Below are 12174 nucleotides of genomic sequence, written 5' to 3' on the forward strand. Positions count from 1 at the left end.
TTAAGTTTTGATTTAAAAAGCCAAGGGTGTAAAATCTGAAAGGAATCCAGGTGCCCCTCAGTGGAGCTTCTGTGGGTTTTGCAGGCCCCCTCGGGGAAGCAGCTGTCAGGGACACCTCTGAGCGAGGCCAGAGCCTCCTGCATGGGGAAGTTCAGTTCCTGCTGGGTCTGTTTATATTGGAGGCTTACATCATGTCAAGAGGAGCCTAGACAAACAGTACAAGGGCTTGTGTTCAGGGCAGTGTTTCTAATCCCAGCCTTTCCTGGTTCTTGACCCAAACTTGGCATCATCACAGCTCTTACCCACCTGGGGTTCCCAGGGGGCCCTGCATGACCCAGTGGCCCTGGAATTCCACGGGCCCATTTCGCAGCAGTTGATGTGGAGGAAAGTTGAAAGCCATGTTTTTATTTGATAGACTTCCTCGTGGTTAGAACACTACTCTGGAAATGTGCTGATCTGCGTGGCGGTGTGGTGCAAGGAGTTGGAGAGACGATTCTGTTCACAGAGATACTAATGGACTGAGAATGAAAGTCACCTTCTGTGTTTTCAAAGTGACTTTAGTGACTGGGGAAATCTTGTGTTAAGTGAAGAGGAAATAAAATTTCATGTACAGGATAATCTTAACTTTGTTAAAAATATACACAAACATACACACACCCCTGACACCCCAAAATAGTAAACAAGGATTATTTCTTGGTGGTGGAACCGTGAATGAAACTTTTTTTATTCTTATGCTTTTCTGTTTTTGTTTTATTGTATTCTGGGGGAAGCGGGTTAGAATCTTCTCAATTTCTCTTATTTTTTTATGACATGAAGTTGTATGCATACATGTGTGCTAAGTCGCTCCAGTCATGTCCAACTCTTTGCGACACCATGGACTGTGGCCCATCAGGCTCCTCGTCCATGGGATTCTCCAGGCACAAATACTGGAGTGGGTTGCCATGCCCACCTCCAATGAAGTTGTACACTTTCCCCTTAATTTTCACTGACAGATGTTTTGAGAATAATCACTGCTCTCAGAAGGAAGGCATCTTATTAGAATAAATATACTCATGGCAGAAATAAATGTACCTGATGAGGATAAAAGCAAAACATTGGAATTTTTTCTAGAAGCAGCTTGACTCTCTTAATTCTTCTAGCTTTCTTATTAAAGTATGAAACATCAAAGAGATACTTTTTAATTCAATACTTTCAATTTTTAAAAACAAATGTCCTTATTCCAAGAGTATACATAGTGATTGTAAATAATAAAATGTAAATAATAATGTATATACACATAAACAAGAAAGAGGAAAATAAATATCACACATAATTTCATTACCTAAGAGAAAAAAACATTATTAGTATTTGGGTTTATGCACTTCTAATCTTTTTTTCCAGTGCCTAGACATTGTATACATATTACTGAAAACAAACCAAAACAAAAATGACATCTGATGATTTGACTTAAAGGACTATGAAAAGCCCTTACATACTGCTGCTTGTAAACTGACATTTTCCCATCCTCTGACTTAAATATATTCAAGCAAGGATAGGGTCTGTTTGTTCAGCTCTATCACTACAGGCTTCCCAGAAGAATGTGACTGGACATCAGGATGTCTGGGACTGTGGCTTATTTTACTGGGTCTGCTGAACAAAATTTATATGCAGATACAGTGTTCATTTTTGTCCCCTAAGTATTTCTCTAGTTTTCTTTTTCAGAGAGGCAGATTTGGTAACCCTGAGAGTCTCACTTTGAGTTTTTCTCCAGTGCACGTGTTCGCTGCTTTTGCGGGATCTGGCATAGGGACCTTGAGCAGACAGAAAAAAGGGCCAAGGTTTCAAAATTATTTTAGTGCCCCCAAATGCAGCATGTATTTCTCAGGCATCTTCTTCCTCATGAATTTTTGTTGGCTTCTTCTGTTTTGCCGTTACAAAGAAAATCATCTTGTTCTCTGAACCCTTCTCTTCCACAAGTTAGGCCTCTTGAAAAATATCTTTCCTGATAGCCCTGCTACTGCTGCTAAGTCGCTTCAGTTGTGTTCGACTCTGTGCGACCCCATAGACGGCAGCCCATCAGGCTCCCCCGTCCCTGGGATTCTCCAGGCAAGAACACTGGAGTGGGTTGCCATTGCCTTCTCCAAGGAAAAGCCCTACTCAGACATAATTTCCCTTGCCTGGTATCCGTGGATGTCCCTCACTGCTTCCTGCCCAGCTACAATTCAGCTCAGCTTTTCCCAGGACTCCTGGGCCATGCTGCAGGCAGTATATTTTCTGTTGTTTCTTTGAGGATTTAGTTTGCCATGTAATTGACCTTATTGACATACACCCGCACTTGGACTCTTAAAAACAAAAGGACAACAAAAATGAAAACAGAAAAGTGTAAGGCAGAAAAAAAATATCACTCATAGTTCTACCACTAAGAAACAACCTCAGTTTATAATTTTAGGGTTTGTAGGTGTTTGGATATTTATTTTAACATGGTCAAGATTTGTTGTATAGATAGAATTTGGTTTCCTATTTTTTCATTTAACATGGCATAAGTATTTCTCCAAGCACGAACATTAATTACACAAACTTTTTCAATGACTAGATAATAGTTCATTTTCTGGATTTCCTGCCAAAGGCTTAGCTCTTTGTTTAATGTTAGGAGAAAATCTAAATATCCATTTTCTTACAATGTGTCCGTGATCAGTAGGCATGGAGAACAGTGCTAAGGTGTGTAGTGAATTCTTGGTAAATGTTAGCTATTACTGTGTTTGTTAGTGATAATTTTGATGCAGCTGGAGTCAGAACACCTGGAGAAGCCATACGATGTCCCCTGCAGACTCCAGGCAGAAATATAGGGATTCCCTGTGCTTGCTCAACAGCAGAGAGCGGATTTCTCAGGAGTATAATTTCAGCTCCTTCATTTATGTCTTGGCCGTTGCAAGCTGAAATCCATCTGTTACGAGCTCAAGAGCTCAAAAGCCTTGATTGGTTCTGGGTTTTCTTGTTGAATATGTGGCATTAAAAACTCTGAAAAAGCCCTTTGCTTGAATTTGGTGCATCTGGTGGTCAGGTTAACATTTAGTTCTTTTGTGGCATGTGGTAGTATTAACTTTGAACTATATGTCTCCTGATGCCACTTGGGGTGTCCCAAAGAACTTCCTTGCTTCCTATCAACCAGAAAGCACCATTCTCATACCAGGGAGGGATTCCATTCATCAGAATGCGAGAGAAATGTGTAATAGGACAATTTTGAAAGTAATAACATGGAGAAGGGGACTGAAAAATGCAGTATGGAGTGGTTAGATAGGTGGGAAAACTAGTTGGAGTTGGGTATAGGATTTGGAAAGTGGGGACTGGGTGCTGTGCGCTGCAACAAACTGAGTAAAATTTGAGTTATACTGAAAGACCAACCATAAAAAAGGATAAGAAAGAAATTGAAATGGAGGGTGAATTAAAATGTTGCTGCTGAGCTCTCAAGCTTTCTCTCCCACCTTCTTCCCCTAAGTAATCCTTTTCTATAATCCTTGAAGTATTTGAACCCTACATATCAGAAACGATCAGTTCTGTGAGTCTTTATTAAATGTTGACAAGAAAAGCTAACTTAGACAAGTAATTCATTTATAAAATTCCCAATACATCTAATTTATGTGGAGTCACATGAAATTGACATATGAAATGACATAATGTATCATAAAACAACATTAATTTCCAAACACTTTAGAAATTAAATGCACATATTTACTTTGGATCCAGTTGGTCCTACCAAATCTGTTGGCACATCCTTCCTCCCAATGGATGCTTCATTCTTCCCTTACATCTTCAGAATTATTATTTATATGAGATAGTGTCATGTTCTTGACCTGTTCTAGAAACTGATCTTTTTATTTTAGTTCGGACTAATTTCTCTGAATTTCTCATTTCCTGGTTGTGTATGCCTTCTTTAAAACAGATAAAATATCTTTTTATGGGAAACAAATCAATGTCAAATTTTGTTTAAAAAAAAGAAATGATACTTAATTTTCTATATAAACCTTTGGAATGCCCTAAAGCATAAAATTTTAATTGGGTCTCATAGTATTGTATTACTGGTATTTTGAAGTGATGAATTCATTGAAATTTCTTAAACTTAATAAATGATGGGGTTTGCAATTTATTTTTTATCCAACTTTTGATTTTGAATACAAAGATCAAAATATAGGAGGCTTGTATTTCTAGAAAATACACAGAGACAGTTTCATCAGTGTTTTGTTTCTTAACATTAAACATGTATCTGTTTGGCAAGTCTGTTTATCTGTCCTTAGAAATATATGAGTATTGAATATAATACTTTTTTAAGACCATGAATAACATTTAGAATACCATGTTCCCTGATTTTTTGAATCAGTTAAAAGGAAACAATATTGTTGCTTTGATGAATTGTCATATATGCTGCTGCCTTTTATTTATATTTTTGTTCTCATTTATATGGATTATGAAATTTGGCCAGTTCTATTTACAAAATCATCCTAATTTCATTTCTCTAACCTTGACATTAAGACCATAGAAGCATATCAAGGCTCTAAAATAGAGATGCTTTAAAAATTCAGAAGTGTTATAAGTAACTTTTAAGTATAAAAGCACCAGAAGTACTTCATATCCTATGAGATTTGGTACAAACTTTTGGAACAACTGAACTTTTTTTTTTTTTAAGTTGGTTTTCCTTAGTGTATTTCTGCTCAGGCCCTCCCTTTACCTGGCAGGTGCCCCTATCAAGTTTATTGCAGAGACCCTTGTTTTTCTCTTTGAATCCTGTGCTCGGTTTATGACCTGCTTTTGTCTCTCACTCATCCGCAGAGCCCGGCGTCTGCACGGTGTTTGGAGACCCCCACTACAACACTTTTGACGGACGGACATTTAACTTTCAGGGGACGTGTCAGTACGTGTTGACAAAAGACTGCTCCTCCCCTGCCTCGCCCTTTCAGGTGCTGGTGAAGAACGACGCGCGCAGGACCCGCTCCTTCTCCTGGACCAAGTCGGTGGACCTGGTGCTGGGCGCCGGCACCGTCAGCCTCCAGCAGCACCTGACGGTGCGCTGGAACGGCTCGCGCATCGCGCTGCCCTGCCACGCGCCGCAGTTCCACATCGACCTGGACGGCTACCTCTTGAAAGTGACGACCAAAGCAGGTGGGCTTCCAGAAGCAAGGGCCTTCTGTGTACCTCTGGCGCTTCCCTCTGCCTCACCAACTGGTGCCCAGAAGCTGCAGCTGCTCCCCCTCTTCCTCCGTGGAGGAAAACCAGAGGCAGAGAAGTCCACCAACTGCAGGGGTTGCCTCATTCTCCAGATGCCACAAAATAGCTGGAGAAAATTGGCATACCGAGGAGCCTTGCAATCTGATGCCAGTCACCCGCAACATGCGATCTGTCCACATCCAGTGTCTTCTCATCCTCATTCCGAAAATAGCAGTTGTTCTCTCCGGATAACCACTGTCTCATGTTGTGTTGCTATTTTAGGTCATTGATGTCCAGCTTGGAATTGTCAGTGTCTTTCCCAGCTCAGCTAGTCATGTGCAGTTTCACATCTGTGAGAAAGAGTGTTTCCTTGTTAACATCTATCCAAGAAGGAGGGAATCCTCAAAAGCAAACTGCAAACCTGTGGGTGTGCATATGGGAGTGGGGATGATGGGCTGTGTGACCAGCAGTCCTGTCCATTCTGGACCTGGGGAAGGCTGCTTATTGAGTTGATGGGCACAACTGTCAGCTCCTGCTGGAAGACACTTAGGGTGCTTGCTCTGAAAGCACTCTCTCCAGCCATGGGCTCATGGAGCTGGCCACTGATTCTGAGACCTTTTCTCAGCATCACATATTGCCTGAGACTTGCTGGACTCTGTTGCCACTCCACTGGCAGATACATTCCCCCTAAGCCAAACTGTTCATAGTTGCTAATAAGTGACTCATAGGGGTTCACAGAGGCCCACATTCTTGTCTGTGAGATGTTGCCTAAGAGAGACATCTTAGAAGCAGAACTCTACCCTTTATTATCAGCCCCAAAGAATGAATTCAGTTTGTTCACACATTTTGTATGATATCATGAATGCTTCCTTCCATGCTGCCTTTGGTTAGTGCATATTTTGGTCAGTTGGATATTGAATTGCATGTCCTCTTAGCATGCTGTTTCTTTAAGCATGATATTTGAGGAAGTCAGCATATATATATATATATTTTACTTTGTGCATTAATGAAAATTTAACAATGTAAAAGCATCACTTGGGTTCCAGTTTCTTTATCTAATATGGATCAGAAAGGGAAACATTTGATAGAGCAGGCACTTTTGAGGGAATGCAGAGATTGTTCTCCATCGTACTTTCAGAACCCTGTTTTCTGTTCAAGTCAAAATATATTCGGTAAATTGATTTGAGCTGATGAAATGCCAGCTTAGCTAAACAAAGGCAGGAAACCAAAGAGAAACCCACGGAGATTTTTATTTAGAGAGTATGACATGGTTTCAGTGAGAAATGTTAAATATTAATGTATTCGAGCATTCTATAGAGAAGAATGTTCACTTTGAAAGTGGTAGATGTGAAGAGTTCTGTTCTTTCAACTTCAGAGGGATTAATCCACCCCAGAAAATTCAGACACCAGTTGTTAACATTCAAATGACATGTCACTCTGCACATGTAGGCCTCAGCTCATCTCTTTGAAGGAGGCAACAATTTGTGGCTTCACGTAAAATGGACACAAAACGACCTATTATTACACAGACTAATTAGAAGTACCTTGTTTATCTTTTTGCATGCCGGCTGAACATAATGGATACTACTGATATGGAAATTATTAGCCACAACCCAATTCTCAAAGGAATTCTGCATATTCAGAATTACTAACAGTCGAGGAGGTTCAGAACTGCTCCTCTCACAGCTGGCAATACCTTACGGAATAAATGTCCTCTTTGTAAGGACTTCACATGGTAAAAATGAGCAAAAGGATGAGGCTGCTAAGAAAATAATAATAGGTCATAAATGCCATAATTGGATTAGTCAATTTAACTCTTCTAGGCCTTGAATTCAGTTTTGCAGTTTGTCTTTTTTCCATCTCTCTTGCCATGATGCAGCTAATTTACGTGGTACCTTTTATACGCAGGTGACCAACTTCCTGTAGCACACGGAGGGCACAAACCTTCTGCTTCCTAGGGAAGAACTATATATCTCTGCGTGCTAAAATTGCTTTGAAATTATCTTTTGAATGGAACAATTCCATTTCCAGACAATAGTCCTTTCTACTCTGGTCCCCAAATCTCAGTTTGTACTATCCCTTAGGGATGTTTTCATTTTTATTACCTATTGATTGTCTATCTAAAATATCACAGTATATCCTTTGAATGTTTGTTCTTCCTCCATAATCTTTTTCATAAGCTCAAGTGATCAAAGGCTATTTCTTTGAAATAGCCTTTTAAATCAAGACTGCAGGTGTAAGTTGGGAGATAGAGGGAAATGACTCTTAGCCCCTGTGGTTTATAGACTCAGCACTTCATGATAGAATCTTTTGGCAGAAGAGCACAGGTGGCTGTGTAGCTTGGGTGGAATTAAGCAGTAGTTACATATCTAAGAACAACTAGGGTAGTACAGAAGGCAAAGCAAGGTTTGGAAGCTTGAGAAAGCTCTGCTCCTTCCTGTCACAACTCCCCTCTCTCCCCCACCCAACTCCCGGCACTTAGCGAATCATTTAAAATATTTCCTTTCTGCCATCTGTTCACTTCATCAACTCCACCTGAAAGAGTTACGTCAGATCCACCTGAAAGTATTAACATATGGGAGTGTGGCTTTGTATTTTACTTTTGGTAAAACTCTACATCTGAGGAACCTGAAGTATATGTATGTTGCTGTTGTTCAGCCGCTAAGTTGTGTCCAACTCATTGCAACCCTATGAACAGCAGCATGTGAGGCTTCCCTACACACACACACACACACACACACACACACACACACACATATTCCTTTGGTTTAAACTCTAAGCAGAAAAAATTCTCCATTTTTAAGCATCACTATGGTATATCTACAGATTTTGCACCTCCTCTCTCTTAAAAGTGGACTGCAGCAAAAGCAACAATAACAACCAAAAACAAATAAACAAAAGCAACCACAAAATAAAAGACCGACAACTTTCCCACCAAAAAAAAAAATTAGTAATCTGGAGCCAGGTCACACACTTGAAGGGTGAAAAACAGGTTGGTAAAACATTCACTGGTGCAAAGGAAAATTGGAAGACTCTTCATCCAGTGGAAGGAATGCAGCTGCTGCTCACATCCCAGATGAGACATGTGCTTCAGCTTTGGCCTTCTGACTGCCAGTTGTTTCTACCAATTTCCCATGCAGAGAATTGGGAAACTCATCCCAGCTGCAGAAAAGACTAACCCCAAACCCTCAAACACTTCCATGGCATTTTCATTTCATAAGATGCCTATTTAAAATCTCTTTTGGAAAAGCAATGAGTTTTTCAATTACAACTTATTCATTTTTTTTTTGCCTGTCACTACTGTAATTTACTTTGCATGGATTTTACTCGTGTAGAGAGTAAAAATAACCATGCAAATACGTGTGTATATGATACAAGAATAGACAAAGTCATCTGTAGTCAAGTAAGTCATCCAAACACAATAGGAAGCCTAACACTGTTCTGTAAATATCCTCTTAACATGATGATAAAAAGAGGAGAAAAAGGGAGTGAATTACAAATTATTCTCTTACTTTGAGGATTGTGTTTCATGAAAGAGATGTCAAGAGTCTTGAGAAAAAAAGCAAAAGTGTTAGTCATTCGTCATGTCTGACTCTTTATGACCCCATGGACTGTATGTAGCTTGTCAGGCTCTTCTATCCATGGAATTCACCAGGCAAGAATACTGGAGTGGATAGGGAATATTACTGATGCAGGAATCGAACCTAAGCCTCCTGCATTGTAGGCAGAATCTTTACCATCTGAGCCGCCAGGGAAACCCCAAGAATACTGGAGTGGGTAGCCATTCCCTTTTCCAGGGAATCTTCCTGACCCAGAGATTGAACATGAGCCTCCTATATTGCAGATTCTTTATCATCTGAGCAACCAGAGAAGCCCAGAGTCTTGAGAAGAGTATATTTAAAACACAGTGGGCCTGCATCTTCTTAAGCATGCAGGAACCACCAGTCCATTGCAAAGAAAGAATGACTGACTTGTTCCCTGTGAGTTGAATTCCCATGAACTCAGTTGCCCAAAATCTCAAATTTATTGTATCACTGCCAATAATTTTGTTGGAGCTTCTTTGGATGTAAATTCTCGACCAATGTGGCACTTGGAAGAGCAGTGTTTGCCTGCTGTCTAGGAAAGAGATTTGTAGTTTGGAAAATTTTGCAAGGTGGAAAATCTTTGGAATTATGCTCTAAAAGTTAGAACGTTGTATGGAATTGATTTTCTCCCTTCGTTTCTCTGGCTGGGCAGCTGCCTAGTTACAGGAGTATGAGGTCAAGTTTCTTTTATACCTTAGAGAGTATATTACAAATCAAATTACAGTTTGCTTGTCTTTTTTCAAAATGTTATTTCAGTGTCTTAACTGGCATGAAATTCACAAATTTCTTTGGCTTTGCTGACTCATTGTGTCAATTTACAGTATAATTCATTCATTTAGTGAGAATATACTACGTGCCAGATACTGTGTTCGATGATGGGGCGTGAAGAAATAGAAATTGTTTTATACAATAGTTGTGATTGTCAGAATTGACCCAATGTTTGAGATCCTCACAGGAGATCAGTCCAGTGTGTGGACAGACTAGCAGCCTGTCCTTGCTCTGATCACCTTGTCCCATCATTGTCTTCTCTTCACTCAGTTACTCCCAAAGCCCAAAAGAGACTTTCTTATGACCTTCTTTCCTTCTTTTTAGCTAATTCTATTCAATTGCTTTCGGGAACTGAGTTGCTTCTCCTGACCAAGAAACCTTCTCTACCTTTGCCTTGGGCTGAGAATACTTCTGTTCTTTTCATGTACCATACATGATTTCCATGTGAGTCTTTCGGTTTATTTCTTGAGAAATCCAGTTTCGGACCACTGGTTTATTCTACCAATAATTTCCCCTAAAGCAGATCTGTAACTCTTTCTTATGTCAGTTGTGTGACCTGCTTGCAGAATGCTATTTGGCCAGGTTTTTCTCCTCTAGGACAATGACCAAAGGAATATTGGCTTTAGAATATTGGCTTAGGGAATATTATCTGTAGCATCTTACTTCTGGGTGTTTCCTACTGCTCTTACATCACTCTAATGTTGCCTTATGCCAATTTTATATTCAAACAAGATCCATTCCATCCCTCCCCACCCCTTTCTTCTTTCTCATCACCACCTTATCTCCCAACTTCTGAGCATCTTCTGAGCATTTACTCATCAGGCTAATGTTGATCCTTCAGGAACAAAGATAAAGTCTTCTTAAAAAAAAAGAAAAAGAAGCTCTCTCTGGATACTCAGAAAGGACTAAATCAAAGACTAGGTTTTGTCAGAAATCCAAGAGGATAAGATTGAAAACACACAGCTGGGGATATTTTCTATTTTTTTCTGTTAAAACGGAGCTTTCTTTGTGGGCTGTCACTCTTAGGAGACAGTGACAGTGAGTAAGGAGGAGTCCCAGAGCAGAAATGCACTGTGACCTGTTGTAGATGTCCCCTCGGTCCTCATCTACAGCACTGGTACCTAGTTCATCCATTCACTGGGTAGCTCGGGCACTGCCAAGATATTACCAAGAGAACAGTAAGAAGGGCTTCCACCACACACCTGAGACATAAAGAAAATGTTAATACCAGAATCATCATTTGCTCTGGGTTGATCCTCAAAAGACTTTTCATGAAACCCTCTCCTTTGTCTTATGGGTAGTGTGTTCACATACTGCATCATTTCTTCCTGGCATCCCAATCAAACTGATCTGTGCTGTGTGACAGCAGAGCCTGGCTGTCCGACCCATGACAGAGATTCCACTCTTCAGTGGGGTCACTTGTTACAGTAAATCCTAGACACTCAGGGCTAGTAGGTCGGGAGAAAATGAATGTTCTCAAATTCTCCAACTGTTTAGATGGTCAGTTCAGCAAACCAGGAGGGGATTATGTTCTCAACCTTGTGGAATGAAGATCGTTTCCTCAGTGAACAGTGCTGTCCAGGTGATTCTGTCCAGCACATGAGGAATTTTGACCTATGGCCTGGTAGCCTCCATGCTTGCTCAAATGTTGAAGCTATGATCAGCCCAGGTATGCATGGAGACCCCAACCTAGGTCTCATAACATCTCGACCATGGAAGCACGGATTAAACAGCTGTGTGTATCTCATGGATGACTAAAATAATGGGAGGCAAATGTTTTCATTTGTATGAGTGTTGTCCTTTGAAGAGGATGTGTTCAGAAGCTTTATATTTATTACTTTAATACTTCCACTATGGCAAATAATTTGGAAATTTTCACTTGGCTCTAAATATCATCATATGGGGAGAATATTAGATAAAGAGAAAATTACATTTCAAATTATCATCTTTGTTATCTTTCCATTTCCACATTATAGTCATTGTTGGATAAATGAAAACATGATGTGAACCAAGACAATTACTCTGAAAAAGGGCAAAAATATAAACTGTAGAGTAACATGGTCAATGAAGAATCATCTGTAAGTCACACTACATATAAGATAACATTGTAAGGGCAAAACTCATACATTTAAAAAGTTCTAAGCCCCAATAACTGATTTGTGTAATATCACACAATGTTCGATGTGGAGAGACTGAAAGGTAATCAAGATTTTAGTGAGGTCCTTAGTCTTCCTTGTTAGAGGATAGTCATATGTACTGTATAAGAATCTACACTTGAAAACTATTGGTGGATTCAAGAGTGATTGCTTCTTGTTTCCTCTAGGTTTGGAAATATCCTGGGATGGAGACAGTTTTGTAGAAGTCATGGCTGCCCCCCATCTCAAGGGCAAACTCTGTGGTCTTTGTGGCAACTACAATGGACATAAGCGTGATGACTTAATTGGTGGAGATGGAAGCTTCAAGTTTGATGTGGATGACTTTGCCGAGTCCTGGAGAGTGGAGTCCAATGAGTTCTGTAACAGACCCCAGAGAAAACCAGTACCTGAACTGTGTCAAGGGACAGTGAAGGTAAAACTTAGAGCCCATCGAGAATGCCAGAAACTCAAATCCTGGGAATTTCAGACCTGCCACTCAACTGTGGACT

At 40.2% G+C, this 12174-nt stretch overlaps 1 protein-coding gene across 1 annotated transcript in view; it reads left to right on the plus strand.

Moving 5' to 3' along the window:
• BMPER (BMP binding endothelial regulator) overlaps positions 1-12174 on the plus strand; it is a 252908-nt gene that overhangs the window by 171128 nt on the left and 69606 nt on the right. The window contains exons 12-13 of the mRNA XM_010831140.1: positions 4804-5133; positions 11854-12167. Coding sequence (XP_010829442.1) covers positions 4804-5133; positions 11854-12167 — 644 coding nt within the window. The remainder of the gene's footprint in view (positions 1-4803; positions 5134-11853; positions 12168-12174) is intronic.

The sequence above is a fragment of the Bison bison genome, unplaced genomic scaffold, assembly GCF_000754665.1.
Source record: "Bison bison bison isolate TAMUID 2011002044 unplaced genomic scaffold, Bison_UMD1.0 scf7180017864525, whole genome shotgun sequence".
NCBI lineage: Eukaryota > Metazoa > Chordata > Mammalia > Artiodactyla > Bovidae > Bison > Bison bison.